Source organism: Pteronotus mesoamericanus, unplaced genomic scaffold (assembly GCF_021234165.1).
Source record: "Pteronotus mesoamericanus isolate MK-2021 breed Mesoamerican mustached bat unplaced genomic scaffold, CSHL_Meso_final contig_2, whole genome shotgun sequence".
In the NCBI taxonomy this organism is placed as follows: Eukaryota; Metazoa; Chordata; class Mammalia; order Chiroptera; family Mormoopidae; genus Pteronotus; species Pteronotus mesoamericanus.
The window spans coordinates 26,787,983-26,806,290 of record NW_026555084.1 but is presented as its reverse complement, the minus strand read 5'-3'; the positions used below and the strand labels follow the sequence as shown (position 1 = coordinate 26,806,290).

At 62.0% G+C, this 18,308-nt stretch overlaps 1 protein-coding gene across 2 annotated transcripts; it reads right to left on the bottom strand.

The window, feature by feature from the left end:
- Window positions 1-4,513: 4,513 nt before the first annotated feature.
- On the bottom strand, window positions 4,514-16,450 carry PITX1 (paired like homeodomain 1). Of its 2 annotated transcripts, none has more exons than XM_054568431.1 (4): window positions 16,107-16,450; window positions 10,403-10,638; window positions 7,955-8,187; window positions 4,514-5,992 (listed from the first exon to the last, which is right to left on the bottom strand). In XM_054568431.1, exons 2-4 carry the CDS (start codon window positions 10,569-10,571, stop codon window positions 5,450-5,452), a joined length of 945 nt encoding a protein of 314 aa, XP_054424406.1. In that variant the 5' UTR covers window positions 10,572-10,638; window positions 16,107-16,450; the 3' UTR covers window positions 4,514-5,449. The 2 variants fall into 2 exon arrangements, with proteins under 2 accessions (XP_054424406.1, XP_054424407.1); XM_054568432.1 differs by lacking the exon at window positions 16,107-16,450 and adding an exon at window positions 10,916-10,931.
- Window positions 16,451-18,308: the final 1,858 nt, after the last annotated feature.

Below are 18,308 nucleotides of genomic sequence, written 5' to 3'. Positions count from 1 at the left end.
GGGGCGGCCAGGGCTGGGAGGAAGCCTGGAGGGCTTCCAGAGGGAGGCAAACTGGAAGCACCCATCTAGGAAATGAGGAGCTTGACATGCTGAATGAGGTGGGAGGATGGATTTAATGGCTGTTATTTCAGGGCCCTGCCTGCCCACCACATTCTGCTGCCCCCAACCCCAGTGCCTCCTCAGTCCCTGTTGTGGCCCGTGCCCCCGCTGTCCTCTCACACAGCCGGTGGAGTGCGCTCCGGGTAGGCAAATCTCATGGCCTGGGGCCCTTTTGTTCTCCCCCAGAGCCCAGTCGAGCCCAGCCTCCTGACAGGAATGACCACAGTGCATGCCCCGACCCCAGCCCCACCACCAGGCCAAAGGGGGTTCTCCTCCGGAGGGTGTGCGGGGCAGCGGGCGGGAGCATGGACCTGGTCAGAGCGGCCCGAGTGCAGGTCCTGACTCTCTCCCGCGTGTTTTACTCTTTTAGTTTTTATTTCATTTTTTTGCCAGATGGCAGAATTTTATGGTTTTACTAACACAAATGCACAGGCAAGCTGTCTCTTCATTTTTCTCACTGTGCAGCCTGGCGTTGGGATTGGTGGCCCTGATGGCCCGCTGGGCTGCTCTGCGCGCAGTGGCTTTGCGGTTGTGGGAGGAGACGTGAGCAGTCTCAGCACAGCGACACTTGCTGCACATCAGCAGCACTTCGAGCTCCTTCACGTTGTGGACCAGGAACTTCTGAAAGCCACTGGGCAGCATGGGCTTTGTTTTCTTGTTGCTCCCCAGCCAGCGTGGGGCTCAAGGCCTGGCCCTTGACTCATCTGCGCACCCTTTTGTCAGTGCCTCTGGGTCTCTGCCAGTCACGCTTCGTTCTGACACATCCGTCTGACTGGTGCTGGATGAACTTCCTGTCCTCTTTTTGACAGTCTCGGGTTTCATGAGGGTCCGATGGCAGCCACGGTGCCCAGGAGCAGAGGGCTGCCAGCTCCTAGGCAGCACGGAGGAAGTACGACTCTCCCAGATGAGCTGTGCTCTCTGAGTCTCCCTTAATTCTGGTGTAAGAATAACAAGCCCCTCCCTCCTGTGAGGAACGAATGTTCTAACTCTTATAAAGTGCTTGCCGGAAGCCTGGCGCTTGCTCAGCAAGGGCCTGATGTGAGCTGTTGATGAAATGATCAACACAAAAAGAAGTGTTCGGGCATCTTCGTCCCATGCTGCAGAGCCCTTCCTGGCTGCTGACCTGCCTGTCCCAGGCCCAGTGTGCAGCGGAGCCTGGGCCTCGTTCCTCTGGGTCTCCCAGGCTGGGTGACTGAGGGCCCACGTCTAGGGTGGGTCCAGGGGTTGGGGGAAGGGAACGCTGGACGGAGCGGGCAAGTCAGCAGGACCGTCAACCATGACTCACATTTATGATACCCAGCAAAGCTGGAGGGAGGAAACCAAACTGGACCCCAAATGATATTTAATAATAAAACACTACCATCACTAATCATTCAATGAGCACTTACTATACCGGCACCCCAACTGACACTTTATGTGTCTTATTTAATTCTTTAAACAGTTGTGTGAAGTGATTGTTGTTATTCCCTTTTATGGAAGAGGAAACAGAGGCTCAGAGACATTAATTAAATCTCTTGTCCGAGGCATCTCTGAGATGGAGCCAGAACTCAAACCCTCTGTCTCTAAAAGACCCAGGATGTCAGAGCCAAGTGACTGGCCCAGGAAATGGGAAGGTCAAGGGGCATAAAACCACCCCAACTCTCATTTCCTGGACTGGCCCCTTTGGTGACTGAGGCCCTGCCGCTCTCTCAGGGGGACCCGAAAGGCATCACGGAGCCCTTTCCAGAGCCTGGACTCCCTGGGCCTTGCTCGCTCCAAGGCAGGTCTGCCAGCTGTGCCTTTTCTTTGGATGCTGTGGCCCCAGGGGGGCCTGCAGCTGAGCTGGGGCCATAAAGTTCGGGAAGGCACCACCGTACCTACCCCTCAATGACCAGGCTGCAGGGGCTGGTGGGTTTTCCTTTGGTGCCCCAGTGCCTGCAGACAGGTGCTGAGTACCAGCCTCTTGCCCTCCTGCCCCTAATTCATGGCTTCCCTAAACCTGCAGCAGCCCGCTCGGGCCATCAGCCGTCTGTGACTTTGTCAGAGCCAGGTAAAAACAAATCTGCGCTTCAGTCTCCTTGGGGCCAGTCTCTTCAAGGTCACTGCCCCTCCACGCCCCCCATGACAGCCCATGTTGCCCACGGACACTGACCAGATTTGAATCCACTCCATCCCTTCTGGCTGTGCGACCTTGGGCAAGTGATCTGACCTCTTGAAGTTTGGGGCCTCATCAGGGAAAGGGGTTAACAGGAACCCTTCCTTGTAGGGTTGACGTGCAGGTGGAGGGAGTCATCAATGAGGAGTGTACACTTAGCACCGGACCCTGGACCCCAGGCAGGCTCAACCCATGACAGCGCCTGCCACGGAAGACAGAAGGAGCCTCCTCCCTGGGACAGCCTTCCCTGACCACCCTGTTGAAAGCAGGACTCTCATTTTTTCTTACAGCACTTTTTCTTCAAGAGCACTCAGCCCAGTGTGTAATTATACACACGTTTGTTTACTTGTCCATGAGAGCAGGAACTGTGTCTGTTTTCCACTGCCTGCCCCCCAGCGCCAAGGGCAGGAGCACAGTAAACGGCGGCTGAGTGGATGGCACCCCCTCCCTGGTCTTCTCCAGGCAGCGCAGGAGTAGGACTTGCTGCCTCTTCTCAGAGCACTTGGCTTTCTGAGCCCTGTGTGTCCCCCAGCCCCTCCACCAGAGATGGCCCTGCAGCTGGTGCAGCTGGAAAGGGCTGGATGCCGTCTGCTGTGCCGGAGGGCGGAACAGCTGAGGCAGCGTGGCTGGGTGGGGCCTCGGCTGGGCCTTGCGCTCACCTTGTTGGCTATGGCTCTTGGTGAGTGATGGGGTCACTCTGGGGCTGCCTCTGCCCTCCTATCCTTCTGCAGCTGTCTGGCCTGTGGCCCCACAGCCACGCCGAGTCTCCACCAGAGCTCCTTGCGCCCCCCTCTCACCTGGAGCTGAAGCTGGGCCTTTCAAGAGGAGTTTCTCTGTCTCCCACTTCCCTCCTGTCTCACCTCCTCCTAGGTCTCCCCTGCCTCCTGCCCTCAGCTGAGACCAGGGCCCCTTGGCCTTGGCAGATGTGTGAGGCTGGGGAAGGCACTCTGAGTCCAGATGTGATTGTGTTTATGTTTCCAGAGAGCCAGGGGTCGGAGCTCTGGACTGGAGCCGCTGGGGGAGGGGTGGTCTGGCTCCAGCCCCCTGCCCCAGCCTTCCCTCCCCCCACCTCCCTCCTCCAGCCTGTGCATCTGGCCCTGCCCCCTCAGCACCCTACACTCTAGGTGCGACAGCATCAGGCGGGGCCATCCTCCAGGAAGACCCTTCCTCATGCCTCCTCTGATGGTGGGAAGGCCAGTGGAAAGGTGCCTGTCTTTGGAATCTAAACACTGTTGGCTCCGCGTGAGCTTGGCCCCGTTACGTCAGGTGGTGGAGCCTCCGTCCTGCCATCTGCGTGGCAGGGACAGCACTCCTGACCTCAGAGGCAGCGCCGACCTGGTTTAAGAATGTGTGCGCAGGGCTCTCCCGCCATTAGGTCCTGACTAAGCTGGCGGCTGCACCCGCTCCCGGCTCAGGCCTGCCTCGGTCCAGTCCCCGGGCAGTGCCCGTCCCTGTCATAAGGTGATTCTAAAGCAGAATGACCGACTCTTTTCTCCTCGCGGCAGCTGCATACATCTTGTTTTGCCGTTAGAAGTGGAGGACTTAAGGAAAGCAGAATTTTACAGGCAGTTTGCAAGCTGGTCTTGTTCAGTAATGTCCCAATGCCGGGGAAGGCGGAGGCAGCCGTAGCCTCCAGTAAGTTGGGACGGGAGGGAAGTGAGAAGTGAGTTCTGTGTGATGGACACTTTCCATGGCAAGCCACATGCCTCTGGATGGGACTGGGCGGGCGAGGGGAGGGGGAGGCCCTGGCTAGACTCTGGCGGATCCAGCGTGCACAGTCCTCCTCAAAGAGTCAGGGCGGGGGCTCCACGGTGGGGATACCGGGCCCATGGGAGAAAGGCAACCCCAGACCTAAAGAGGCTCTCAGCCGTCCCATCCCTGCGCTCTGGGCAGACAAGGGTCGCGCACACCCTGAGAGCCCGGAAGGTCACCGCAGACCCGGTCCAGGGAAAGCCTGCAGAGGCCGGCGGCCTGCAGCCGGGGTCTGAGGGCAGCTGGAGGCGCTCCCGGGCGGGGCGGCGCCCGGGCTGGGCAGCGTGGCCGGCGAGCGCCCGGCCGAGCGGCGCAGGGGCTGGGAGCGCGGAGCGCCCGGCAGCGCCTTCCCGGAGGCCCGGCAGACGGGTCAGGAATGGTGGTGGGCAAGTGCGGGTACAGGCCCCGGCGGGGTCTGCCTCGCCGTTCCCTACCTTCGGGGCCCTCGGTGGCAAAGCTCCCTTTCTACCCGCCTCCCTCCTCGGCTGAAAGAAGCAGGCGGGGCTCGGCAGTGATTAGCACGCTCGTACTATGTTTTTAATAGACGTACATGGACAAGTCGATATAGACAGATTTATAATTCTATACAGTCAGTCCGACATACACAGGGACGCTGTAAACAGGGGAGCGGGCCGGAGAGCGGGTGTGCAAAGTGGGCGCGGCGCGAGGCCCTGGCCGCGCCCCGAGCTCTCCCGGCTCGACTCTTGCACGGCGGGCGGTGAGGAGGCGGCTCTGCGCCGGGCCGGGGGCCACCTCCTGGCCTGGGAGCAGAGCACAGGGCCTGGGCCTGCGGCGAAGCTGGGGCGCTCGGAGACGAGCCCACCCACCCTCTCGCCGCCAGCTGCGGCTACGTAGCCTTAAAATAGTTTTCCCGGGCGCCGGGTGGGCGGGAGTTCTTGGGGCGCGCCAGGGCCGTGCGAGGCTCCTAGGCGAGTCCTCGGTCCCGGGCTAGACGCCGTCATCCCCGGCTGAACGCCCGCTCCAACTCGGATCCGGATCCAGCTAAGGTTCGCTCGGCCAGGCCCAGCTCGGAGGGGGCATCTTGGTTCGTACGGGGCCGGGGCCAGGCTCCCGGGTCCCGCGCGTCTAGTTCACAGGCGCGGCGGCGCAGTCCGGGTCCAGCGCGGCGGGAACGCGGGCCGCCGGGCCTCGGAGCCCGCCTCCCGCGCCGTGTCCTCTGCGCGGAGTGGCCCGCCGAGGCCCAAGGGAACGCACACACACCATCTGCGCCATCCCGAGGGAAATTGCAACTCATCCGTTTTTTTGCGGCATTTCGCTCCGACGTCTTTTTGTTTTGACTGGTTTTGGAGGGCAGAGTGGGGTCCGGAAAAGCAAACACAAAACCAACCCGGAGTGGGGTGGAGGAGGAGGGGGCGGCGCAGGCGCGCGCCGGGGGCCGGGAGCGGGGCCCCGCGTGCGTCCTCCGCCCCCGCGCCTTGCGGCCCGCGTGGCCCGGCGGGGCGGTCAGCTGTTGTACTGGCAGGCGTTGAGGCCCGAGGCCGGGCCCTGCAGGCCACCGTAGCCGAACGACGAGTGCTGCTTGGACTTGAGCCGCAGGCTGGCTAGGCTCGAGTTGCACGTGTCCCGGTAGACGCTGTAGGGCGAGGCGGGTGTGCCGTACGGGCAGGCGCCCGGGGACATGGCCGAGTTAAGCGAGGAGCCGGTGAGGTTGTTGATGTTGTTGAGGCCCGAGTTGGGCATGCCGGGCACGGCGCCCGGGCCCATGCTCGACGGCATGGTCATGGAGGAGATGGAGCTGGGGGCCGAGAACATGGACTGCGACGACAGCGGGCTCATGGAGTTGAAGAAGGTGAAGCTCTTGGTGGAGAGCGGCGCTGGCGCCAGGCTCTTGGCGGCCCAGTTGTTGTAGGAGTAGCCGGCTGCGTACACGTCCTCGTAGGGCTGCACCAGGCCGCTGAACTGCGGCACGTAGCCGCCCTTGCACAGGTCCAGCTGCTGGTTACGCTCGCGCTTCCGCCACTTGGCTCGCCGGTTCTTGAACCAGACCTGGGGGAAGGGGGCAGGACAAGGGTCAGGGCTGCAGAGGGCGGGAAGGCCCCCCCACCCCAGCAATCCGCTCACTTCCTTCTCCCTGAATGTCTCTGAATGCAGTTTCTTCCGTGTTTCCGCCCCTGCCTTTTCTCCGTAATGGTCGCTTTCCTGTCTCCAGTAAATATTAGTCTTTCCCTATTTCTGATCTTTATCCTCTTCCCCAAATTAAATCCGTTTTCTTCTCCTAATACGGATCCTCTTGTTCGAACTAATACTCCTTTTTTTTCCTTCCTCTTTCAACCAGGCCATCTTCTGCTTTCTCCCCCTAACGGGCCCTGTCTCCTAAATAGCCGGTCGTTTTCTTCTTCCTCGAATACAAAAGGTATTTTTCTTCCCTGAAGCTTAGGATCTTCCGACCTCCCCTCCCCATTCTTCAATCTGTTTTTCATTCCTCGTATGCTCTGTTTTCATCTTTATTTGCAATATTGGATATTCTCATTTCTGTCCCAAATGTTTATTTTCGTTTAGTCCACCCTGCTATCTGAACTGCTTTCTTTTCCTTCAAACAGTCCATTTTCTTCGTTATCCCCCATTTTGGTCTTTTTGATTCCTTCTCAAATATTGTTTTTTTTTCCTGCTTTCCAAATATCTGACCTTCACTGTTTCTCTTAATATTTGATTCTTTATTTTCTCAAATACTTGGTTCCTTTGCTTCTCCCTTAAATATTTAATTTCGTCTCTGCCACCTAAGTATATGCCAAACGTTTCTCTGCAAATATTTAATTTCCTTTCACTTCTTACAAGTTTCCCTCTAATCTCCCCTTCCACGTTCCCCCACAACATTGACTAGGAACCTCCTCTTTCCCCTCCTGCCCCTTGCGGCTCCCCGCCTGCCTCCCCTGCACGCCCTCTGCCCTCCCTAGCAGCCCTCCAGCCCTGGGCTGCGTTTCCCCAGCTCCTTGCCGGGCCCTGCATCTCCTCGGCCAGCTCCAGTCTCCAGCACTGACGCTGCCTGATTCCACCCCCACCCCACCATCAGCGGGCAGGATTCTGAGTGCTGTCTTCACCCTGCGTTCACCAGGCTGGCCGGCCTGACTGGGGAGGAGAGAGGGCTGGGGTTATAGCAGGGAGTCCAGGTGGGACTTTGGTCTGGCTTGAGATGTGCTCCTAATATGATTAAATGCGCACCAGAGAAGAAATTATTCTCTTGCTGCTTGGGCAGGAGAGCCTGCTTTTACTGGGAACGAAAGGCTGAGGAGAAGTAGGGTGCCGCCTGGTCTTAGTAGGAAACCTTATATCTCCAAGGGGACTCGACCTGCCGGTCACTCATCCACCAGAGCTACCTCCCCCACCTGACCCCATCCCCAAAGGAAAATGAATTAGGGAAAAGGCCCAGCTACTGATTGGCTGAATGGCTAGGGACGAGTCAGGGGGACAAGTCCAGCAATTTTGGAGAAGCTGGTATGGATCGGACTACGGTCCCAGGAATTTCTGAGACCCTGAGCCTAGGCACCTTCCAGGCCTCTCGCAGGCTACCAGGCAGGACGGGTGTTTCCCTTTTGGTTTTTTTTTGGGGGGGGGTAGGGGGGAGGTGCGCCAGCAGCTCTGAGGTCCCCAGCGGTGGGGTACCGTAGGTGCTGTCTATGGTGGTACCATCTGGGTAGGCCCTGGACCATCCAGGGCATGGAAAGTTCCCTGGGGCCACAGGTCTTTGGGCTGAGGCTGCAGTAGAGCCAGAGGGTCAGGGAGGATGCGGGTCAGAGGGATCCGAGACAGCAGCAGCGGCCGCAGCTGAGGGTGCTGGCGGCCGAAGGGCTCGGCAGCAGCTGCGCAGATGGGGCCTAAGGTGGAATCTGCTGCAGTGGAAAGAGGGAGCAGGTCTGCGCGGTGGGAGACAGTGAACGTCTGAGCGCGGGTCTAGCTTTCGGAGGCTGCGGCAGAGGCGCCGGCAGCCGTGTGTGCGCGCGCCGGGCTCACCCTCACGCGCGGCTCTGTGAGGTTGGTCCACACGGCGATCTCTTCCCGCATGCTCATGTCGGGGTAGCGGTTCCTTTGGAAGGTGGCCTCCAGCTCTTGCAGCTGCTGGCTCGTGAAGTGTGTGCGTTGTCGCCGCTGCTTTTTCTTCTTGGCGGGGTCCTCTGCGCCTCCGCAACCCGCGCCGCCAGCACCGCCGTCCTCCGGCCCCTTGGGTTCCCCGCTGCGCTCCTTCTCTGAAGCAGGCAGGACGGGGCTCCGGTCACCTTGGGCTTAAGCCCTTGTGTATCCCATCCCGGCTCCATCGAAGGGCCCGCCTTCAGCGCCCTCCCTCCTGCCAGGGGCCCTGGAACTGTCTCCATTGGGAAGAGCCCGCCGGGCGCCTGGTGGTCAGCAGTCACCTCTGGGCTGGGGTGCCTGGGGAAGAGCCCAGCCCAGCAGCCCATTTGCGCGCGGCTTTGGACTCCTGGCAGGGCAGGGCCCGCTCTCCCAGCTTGGCTCGGGCTTGAGCCGACTGCGAATGTCACCCGCCACGGTACCATTTTCAAGAGTTAGCCTAAACTTGAGGGAGGTCTCTGCTTTGCTGAACTGGAATCAAATTTTCCTAGCCCAAAGCTAGCGGGTCGGTGGAGCAGGAGCCAGGCATTGTGACCTGCTGCCCCCCCCAACTTTCTTCTCTCCTGCACTGTGTGGGAGCCCCACGGGGCAGGCCGGCGCAGCCCTGTTCTCCACTGCAGCACCAGGCCTTGGTCCCAAGGCCCAGGACATTTCTCTAGCTGCGGCCCAGGCAGCCCAGGCTGCCGGCCTCTGTCTAGGAGACCTGGAGCTCTAGCCTCTCTGCTTTGTAAAAGCGACACAAAACACAAGCAGTCATAGAAACATCGAAACACAAAAAGAGAACTTAGCAAAACTCAGCAGCCCCCAAAGTTCACAGCTCCATGCCTAAAAGCATAGAAAGGATCACAAACTTAAAAATAGTCAGGTAGGAACACAGAGCAGATGCAAAGTAAGACGCCAGAAACACACCCCTAACTAACTACAGTGCTGTGTGTGGGGTATAAGCTCCAGGCAGCCACGGCCAGCCTTCTCTGGGATTTAAAAATCAATGTACTGTTGTAGATAGCTTTTAACCCCTTCTCAATAATGTCATTCTAAAGGCAATTTTCAAATTCCAGGGAAATACAACACTACAGATAGGTAACTTAAATTCCCAAATTAACACCGGGTTTTGAGATGGATTTTGAAGAACTACCCAAGAAACGCGCCATTTTGGATCGACTTTTAAAAATCTCCTGAAGAATAATGTTGCATGTAGATATTTTAAATTCCAGAGAAACATAGCTATTATAATTCTTTCTGTTTAGAAAAACACGATCAAAAATTTAAATTCGTCCCCCTACCTTTGGTTTTAAAAAACAACCTGTAACTATATATTTCTCTGGATTTTAAAAATAAAAACCAAGCAAAGGCCATGCTTTAAACTTTTGAAAACAAAAGTATGGTCTAGCGTTGATTGTTTTTTAAAACCAAGCAAACAGCACCTCTCAGAGAAAGTCACTTAGGGATGCAAAACAGAAACAAATAGAGAGGAAAAGCCCGCGGAGAAGCCCTCTGCGGGGGCTTAGATCAGCAACGCAAGAGGCTCCGGGTTAGGGAGCCGCCTGGGGGCCCCGAGGGCGGCCGGCGGGGCTCGGCCGCGCAGCGGCTCGCACCGCCCGCCCGGGGCCCGGCGGGGCCCGGCGCGGCCCGCGGAGAAGAGCTGGAGTTCGCACAGGAAGGCGGCGGGAGGCAGGCGGGCCCCGGGCGGGGCTGGCGCCCTGGCTGGGCGGCCTGGAGGCTCCCGGCTCCCGCGACGCACATGGGACATGGGACCGGGACCCCTCGCTTCGGAGTCCTGCCCGAGCCCGGCCGCCCCACTGGCCGCCCACCCTCGCCGTCCTCAGTTTTCCTTTCCATTGAGGTTGCCGTTCGCCCCTCGCCCTCGGTCTGCGTTTCTGACTTTACTGCCACCCCTGCTCTTTGGTATCGCCTCCTCGGTCGGCCACCCGCTGCCGGCGTCTGTCCCACTCTCAGGCTCTCTGGGTGCTTCCCTCTCACCCGCCGCCCCATTCCCTTCGCGGCCGTCTTGCCTTCGGCCCCGGCGGCCCCCCGGCGCCCACCCGCGCGAGCCTGGCCCTTCCCCGGTCCGCTCTCTCCCGATCGAGAAGGGCTGTCAGTCCGCCTCCAGGCTGCGCGGCTCGTGCCTCCGCGGCCTCGGGGCGTGTGGCCACCGCGTGGAAGCGCCTTCGTAAAGCACTAAACGCCCGCTTCCCGCGGGAGGCGTGTAAGTTTCCGCGTTCACGGTCAGACGGAGACCGGGAGAAGGAGGGGTCCTGACCCGAGGCGTGGAAGCCGGGTCCCGCGCCCGCGCCGGGGCCCGTCCCGAGCACGCCTCCCGGGGGCCGCGCTTACCTGGCAGCTCCGTGTCGGACGACTCGCTGGCGGAGTTCTCGAGCGGCTCGCGGGGGTCGGCGGCGCGCGCCAAGTGGAAGGCGGGCCCCATGTCGTGCGGCGGTGGCTGCGGTGGCCGGAGCCCCTCCGGCAGCCGCTCCAGGCTCATGCCCCCCTTGAAGGCGTCCATGGAGGCGGGGACCGCAGCGGGCGCTCCAGGGGCCGGGGCTGGGCCGCCCGGCCGCCCTGGCTGCGACCTGAGGGGACAAGAGCGCAGTGCCTAAGCGGCCACCCCCCGGGGCTGCCCGCGCCCGCAGCGTCGCCGCGCCCGCCCCATGGACCGCCTGGGGCTGCGGGGCCAGGCGGGCGGCAGCAGCAGCGGTTTCTCGCGACCGGGCGCCCGGCTTCGCGCTCCGCTCCCGCCGCTCGGGCCTCAGCCGCCCGCCCGGCCCCGGCTCCGGCTCCCGATCCGGGGCCGGTTTCTAAGGCTCCGGCCGGCGCCGGCAGAATCTGTCTTAAAGCGACAGTGCGTACCGCCAGGTTCCAGCAGTCCCTGCGCCAGGGGTGGTGGGTGGGGTGGGCCCGGGTGGGAGGGGGCTGGGAGGAGGGAGCAAGCCGGCGAGGGAGCGCGGGCGGAATCCAGTCCCGAGCCGCCCGCGCCGCCGTCGCGCCCTCTCTGCCGCCCTCCCTCCCTGCCTCGCCCGCGCCCTCCTCCCAGGCACCTTCCCCTCGCCTCCCCGCCCCCTCTCCCCACCCCCCGCGGCCTCTCCCTCCTTCCCCGGTGACACACCGAGTTCTCCCTCCGCCGCACAAAAGAAACGCGTCTGGCCTGCAAGTCCCGCGCGGCTTGCGCCCACCTCGAGCCCCAAAAGACTTGTTTCGCCCGGATCGGCTTCTGTCTAGGCCGAGAAGTTCCTGGGCCCCGGGTGAGAACAGCTCAGGATGAGTGACTGTTCACCAGGCAGGATCGCACCCAGCGGGCGCCTCTGAGCAGCGCCAGGGCAGGGGCAGCGCCCCGGGCCGGTCCCGCCAGCTCCCAGCAGCGTCCTCGTCGAGGGGCCGCCGGCCCCTCCTTCCGCGGCCTCTTCTCCCCGGACCGGAGCCCAACTGAGTGACAGCAGCCTGTGCTCTAATGGGCCCCCGGATGCTGCCTCCTAATTAGCTTGGACCCTTTCCCCTCAAGGCTGCTGCTTAGGCCCCCGCCTCTGCACCGCAGTCAATTTTCCGGGATTGGGATAGAACTGATGGCCCCTAATCAGATGAAACGTTTCTGTTGGCTCCAGGCCGCTGGCGAGTGCAGCAGGAGTCCCCAAGAACCCCACCGGGCCCCACGGCCTCTTCCGTAGGGCTTTCTCCCCTTGTTTTGCACCTTTAACCGTCGGGCCAAATCCACCAAGCACAAGGGTGGGCCTCTGCCCCCTTCAGGGCAGGTTTGTTGCTGCCCAGGGCCTCCACTGCGTCTTCCCGGGCCGCAGGCACAGGCCTGGCAGGCCAGGTGACGGCGCTTCCCCAACCCTGGGCCCGCCGCTCAGGAAGCCTCTGGTGGAGCTTCTCTCTGGGGCACGTTCCCCTCCCTGCTTCTAAGAAGGATCCCCTCCTGGAGTCGTCCTACTGCAGTGAAGTTTGTTGAAGGATTTTGCTCAGCAATTGTTAACTGGTCCAGAAGCCACAGAGTCCTGAGTAAATAGGTGACAGCTGGGGTGACAGGGCGCGACCCTGACCTGTTTTCCTGGCCGCAGCTGGACCCCGGGCTGCCCTCTGCTTCTCACCTGCTCGCCAGTTCCACCGACAGGAGCAGTGCAGGGCTGGACAGGGGCCTGGGGAGAAACGCTGTCCTACTTCCCAGGCCCAGTGCCTTCCCCCAGTGCGCGGTGCATCCTCATCCCCCCCCACCCCGGGGTGGGGGTTGTCTCTGCTTGGGAGGGAACATGCAAGCTGTCAGTGCCTGGTATGCTCTGCAGGCACTGCCTCGAGTCCTTGCCCTGACCCCCCATCGGAGGGTGGCCCCAAGCAGAGCTTCTTGGTGAGGATGGCAGGGGCAGGGGCAGGCGCAGGGTGGAACCAGGCCGCCTCTGACTCCCTCAACCTCACCCCAAGGCCTGCAGCTCTGGGCCCTGGGGAGATGGCACAGTGCCTTGGGGCCTGGCCCACTCTCACCGGGTGGTGCCCAATGAGCGCAGGGGGCAGGGTCTGAGGCAGAGGCCAGGTGCTTCTAGGAGCTGGGGTTGGGGAGTCTCAGCTAATCCTGCCCTTTCCTCCCAAAGGGACATTTGTCTAAGTTGAGACTTCCCCGCTCCCCCGGGATGTGTTGGGGTGTGGTAGAAGGGGAACCCGGTAAAGTATGGTTGCCTGGCGTTTGCTGCTTTTGCCACCAGCCCCATCTTTTACCGCAGTTCTTGGCTGAGCCTCCTGCGGCAGCAGACACCTCGGAGGTAGCCGGGCGCGGCAGCGCGCCAGGGAGCGCCCCTTCGCCCTCCGCACTGTAGCTGCTTTTACTCTGACCGACAGCGTGCCACAGGCAGGGCACGGGAGCGTGCGCACCCATGCAGTGCACACGCACGCAAGCGTGCTGTGCACACACACACATACCCACTGCCTGCGCACATGGAGTGCTGAGTACACTCACATACGTGGATACGCAGCCAGGCCTCTGGGTCCCAGAATGCTGATGGTGTTTGGCACAGATTCTGGCTGGCAGGGGAAAGGAGGTGTGTTCAGGCCAAGGTGGGACGCACAGTGCCTTTCTGGGTGGGGACAGGGGATGAATGGTCTGCCTATGGGTGTCAAGGGGCTGAGGGCCACAGCCCTCCCACTCCCCAGAGGGTCTTCAGAGCCAGGCCTTCCATGAATGGGGACTGTTTTGTGACTCTGCAGTTTTACCTATTCAGTTTAGGGGCTTGCATCACTCGCTCTCATGGATTTAATGCAGTTATTGAGCACCTGCTGTGTGCCCCTCTGGACCCAAGCCTCTGGCAGTGCTCTAGGCAGCCAAAATACTCCCTAAATTTGGGAATATTGATGCCTGCTCTGTGGATGGAAAGGCCCTCGGACCACTGTGGGCGATGTTTCATCTGTCCAGGGCCTTGAGCCCCAGAGAGGGTCTGAGATTCTCGGGGACTGGCCTGCGAGTCTGCTCTGCAGGGTCCGGGCAGCACTGAAAGAGTAGGGGCCCCTGGCCGGATCCCGGGTGTTGCGGAGAAGGGACCTGGGCCCTCGCTCTCTTTTTTCCCCAACTACATCCTCCGCTGGCCACTGTCCCAGGCAGGGTGGGGGCTTCTTTCGCTGTCACAGATATCGCATGTGCGCGACAGACAGACACACACACACACACACACACACACACACACACACACGACAGGAGGCAGCTGTCTTTCAGGAGTAAAAGTAGGGGTCCAGTGGTCCCCCGGCTTTGCTGTGTGACCTTGGGCAAGGTTTGGTCTGCGTTGTGCCTCAGTTCCCATGTCTCAGTGGGACGCAGCAATCCCTGCCTGTGGCTTCAGCCCCCAGCTCGCTTGACAATGGGATGCGAGGAGAGGAGAGAAGGGCGATTAGGAGCCGGGTGTGCCCTATTCTCCATCCTCCAGGCCACAGGGAGCTAAAGACGATTTTGTGACTTTCAGGAAAGTTGGTGCTTAGACTCCTGACTGGACTGAGCAGAGAGGAGCCTGGGCTGCTGTGGGGGCGGGTGTTGAAGCGGTCACTCGAGGGGCCCTTCCTGAGGCTGGGCTCATTTGCGACAGACTCTGCACCCAAGAATGGTTTAGTGCTTTTATTTGGGAAGGGTGGCTGGTGGGTCCTCACAGAAGGCATCCTTCCAGCCACTCATGGGGGTACCCTGCCCTAATCTTCACATAAGAATCCAGGGGTTTTAGGAAAAGGGGAGGAATGCGCCGGGACTTGCCCCCAGGGCCATCCTCAGCTCCCCGGGACATTCCAGCCCTAAGCCTCTTAGGCCGTGGAGAAGTTCAAACTAGAAAACCCAGTTTTGGGAGTGCAGACAGGACCACCTACGGCCTTCCGCCGGGTCTAAGACCCCCTCCCCAATAAAAGCTTTTATTTCTTTGAGTATAATTACTGGGTGAGGGGGAAAAGGGGTGCTCAGGGAGGGGGGCAGTCTCACGGGTCCTTTAGGCTTCAGGGGACCCCAGCCTGAAGCTTCCTGTCGGCTGGGCTTCCCCAGCATGACCTGGTGGGGAGAGGGCTGGGGTGTATTCAGGCAGGATGGCTGGGCGGGGTGCCCATGGGACCCTGGAGCTCAGAGCTCTTGCCAGCGGGCGGTAAGGGCCCACTGGTCTTCCTGCTCATGGCTCACCAGACTCCCTGAGGTCGAGTCGGTGTCTGATTCCAGAGGACGGCTGAGCCGGCGGGAGCGGAACAGCAGGCTAGGAAAGTGGCAGTGGCTGGTCACATACAGGGGAGCGGAGGGTTGGTTTTGCAGCATCTCAGTCTCCTCTTTCCAGCAGCCGCTTTGCAGGGAGAAGGGCATTCTGAGCCTGGCTCGAAGGTCAGCGTGTGCCACCTCTGTCCTAGAGTCCAGGAGCCTGGTCTCCACGTCCCAGTCTGCTTTTTCCCCTTTTCCCAGGAGAGAGCAGGAGTCCCCAGGCAGTCTGGAGAGGCGGCAGGGGCCCAGCAAGTCCCCTCCTGTGCTGCCCCTGCTGCCGGTGGCTTTTGCCATTCCCGGAAGGCTGGCACCCTCCACCGAGTGGACAGCAGCCTGCGTTGCCTCCCCCTGGCCTGGTGGCTGTCAGAGACCACTGGGATGCCGAGAGCACACCGAGCCTTCGTTTCTCAGAAAAGGCGGCTCAAATATTTTAAGATTAAGGGAATCCCTAAGTAGGAAAACTTCGCCGCCAGGCTTCCAGCCCAGGGTTCCCATTTCTGCGGCGCTGCCTGTGGGGCTCTGGTTTACCACCGCCGCGCCCGCGCAGGGTCAGGAGGCTGGCCAACTTGGGAATGCCAGACCCGGGTCTAGAGAAGCGGCTGTGTGCTCGCGGACCCTGCGTCAACAACTACACCCTGGAAGAAGCCCCGGCAATGCCTTTATTGGATTTTGTGAAGAGCATTTGGGGTTTCTCTTAGGGTAAGATAAAGCCCGACCTGCGCCCGCGAGGCAGGCAGTGGGGCTGGGGGCGCCCTGGGACGGCAGGGTCCAGGGCGAAGAGCGCGGGGGCCGCAGCCGAGGGCCGTGGCTTTTCTGTGGTGTAGCTGCCCCAACGAACGAACGAGCGAATGAAGCGGTTTCGTTTAGGAAAAATACCCTCTTGACGCGAAGCTGAGGCCGAAGTCCCGGGCGGGCCAAGGGGCCATCGCCTCCCCTCGGGCAGGGGCCCCGCGCCTGAGCGCCCCGGGAAGGGCAGGCGGTCCCGTCGCCTGCCCCTGCGCCCAGAGGTCCCCAGCGGCCCCTGCCGCCAGGAGGGGCTGCGAAAGCCGTCCAGGGCCGTGCCCTCGAGGCTTCTGCCCTTTTGGGGTGACCGGGCGAAGTGCGGGGTGGGCCCGCCGATCAGGTGAGGCATCACCCGGCAGTGGCAGCTGTGACCCTGCGCCGGGCGCGTAATCGAGCTCCTCGCGCTGCCCCGATGGCGCCCAGCCTTCCTCGCAACGCGCTGAGTCCCGCGCCACCGGCTGGACCCCACATTCCCCCGGAGCAAACGGCGCGGAAGGCGGCCACCACCTCCCCGCGCCCCAGCACCGCGGGGACCGAAAGCCCCCGTCCGGCGACTCTTACCCCACCCGGGCTGCGCTGTGTGTGCGGCTAGTGGGCTCTGTGCTCGATCGTCAGGGGCTCCAGCTCAGGTTTCGACTCCGGCCGCCCCGGCTCCAGTGGCGTCTCCAGCTCCACGCGCAGTTTCGCCCCCGCTGGTTCGCTACATCCCAGCGTGCGAGGTCCGGGCTGCCTCGGCTGGGCCCGCTCCTCCCGCTGCCGCCGCCCGTCGCCCGCGGGGAAGGCGGGGACACGGGCGGGGAGGCGGGAAGTGGGGAGGGGAAGCGAGGCGCTGGTCTGGACTAGCGGGGAGGGGGCAGCGTGCAGTCCTGCGGGCTCGGGGTCCGGGCCTCCCTCGGGGCGCTGGCAGGGGTCCGTGCGGCAGCCGGCCAGGACCTGAGGCCGGGGAGCAAGCCTGGGACTGGCTCGCGGAGGAGGGGCCCGGCCGCATGCGGACGAAGCCGAGGCGGGTCCGGGCCTGGCCCGGTGCACGTTCTCTCCCTGGGGCTCAGTTTCCCGCTTGGCGCCTGAGAGTCCCAGTCCGAACTCCGCTTAGCTGGGGTCTGGTCAGAATTTCCTTGGGTCCTGCCAGGTGACGGTCAAGACCACGTTCTACCATTCGACCTTTTCCCCTTTCTGCTCAGCCTGCGGGAGGGAGCCGGTCTTGCATGTTGGCAGGGAGAGTCCCTGGCACAGAGCTTGGCAGCCTAGGAGGTTTGAGGACAGACCCTGGGTGGGGGGGTGGTGTGTGTGTGTGTGTGTGTGTGTGTGTTATTGGGGAGGGGCAACCACCCGGCTGCCCTGCTTGGAGGCTCCCCCTCCCCGACCCTCCTCTCAGGGGCTGGGCTGGTGCGGAGAGGGAAGAAGACCCAACAAGGGCAGATGCCTCCGTGGCCCCTTGTCCAGCCCCTCGCCTGCACACCCTCCAGCAGTGGCCCTTCTCGGCCCTGGCACAGGGGAGGACGCCGTCCATGGGGCCTTGCTGGCCTGTCCCTGGCTGGTGGCCGCTGGGAGGTGGGCAGGACAGATGGAGCCTGAGTTCCACGTGCAGGTGACTGTTCTCCAGAGTTGCCCGTGGCCAGATCACCTGAAGGGAAGCCCCGCGGGGGAAACCACCGAGTGGCAGAACAGGCTCCTGCTTCCCCCAGGCGCCCAGTCTGAGCCTTCTGCTGCTGGGGCTGAGACACCAGTCCTCTGGGTCAGCCCATTAGGGTCCACCCTCTGGGTTAGGAGCCAGGGGCCTGTCCGCCGACAGAGCCGCAGGGCGCTGGGGCGGTGGCGCTGGCTCCGGGTGCCAGGAGGTGGCAGTGCGGTGGCCAGGCATCAATGTTTCATGAGGTGCTGTCGGTGGCGGCGCCTCCCTGCCTGTTCCTCCCTGACAGCGGCTGCAGGAGGGGCCCCCACCCGGTGCCAGACCCCGGGGCCGTGACCTAAAGCTTGGAGACACAGGACCTCCCTCCGAACACCCAAATTCGGAAGCAGGCCTGACCCCCGCCGCCTGAGAGCCGCAGTGCTCAGGCCCTGAGCGGTGGTCCCTGCACCCCGTCCTGATGCTGGGGGACTGCGCAGCCTCCCCTCTGCTCTCAGCAGCAGAAACACCTCTCTGGGGTGTGTGGCTGGGTGCGCGCATGGTCAGAAGGGTGAAAAACCGAGTCCCCGAGGCCTGCAGCTTCAGACCTGGATCGGGGGCAGCCTGGCAGAAATGCGGGCTTGGACCCTGTGCTTCAGGAATTCTGTCCTCTGCTTCTCCCGCCGCCGCTGCAAGGGCTGTTTTATGTGTGAAACGGGTCTGTTGGTGGGTCTGGCCCCGAGGGCTGCTAAGCCGAGCCAAGCTGAGCCGCTTCCGACCACCCCAGGTGCCCGGGCCAGTTCCGGCAGAAAAGCCATCACTGGGCCCTTGCTGTGCACGGAGGGGCGGTGGGCTGCTTGCTGGGGCGGCTTGCACTCTGGCGCTTGCCTTAGGAAATTGCCCCTTCCTACCTCAGCACTCCAGTGATTTTCCCGGTTTTGTTCCCAGTGGTGACTGGGCACGTGCGTGTGATTCTCCACATGCCCATGTTTCCAGGCAGCGCCTGTGGTGCCGAAAAGCTGCCTCTGAGACCCAGTGGACAGAGCGGGAATCCCGGTCTGTGTCTTTCACTAGCTGTGTGGCCTGGGGCAGAGCACATGAGCTTTCCCAGCCTCAGCTTCCCTGCCTGGGAAGTGGGTGAATAACAAGAGTTTCCA

What these genes read in the sequence shown, in the direction of transcription:
- PITX1 (XM_054568431.1), bottom strand. Translation starts at nt 10,571, where the DNA reads ATGGACGCCTTCAAGGGGGGCATGAGCCTGGAGCGGCTGCCGGAGGGG. An exon ending in GTCCGACACGGAGCTGCCAG is followed by an intron (nt 8,188 to 10,402) that starts GTAAGCGCGGCC and finishes TGCCTGCTTCAG; the next exon opens with AGAAGGAGCGCAGCGGGGAA. An exon ending in TCACAGAGCCGCGCGTGAGG is followed by an intron (nt 5,993 to 7,954) that starts GTGAGCCCGGCG and finishes CCCTTCCCCCAG; the next exon opens with GTCTGGTTCAAGAACCGGCG.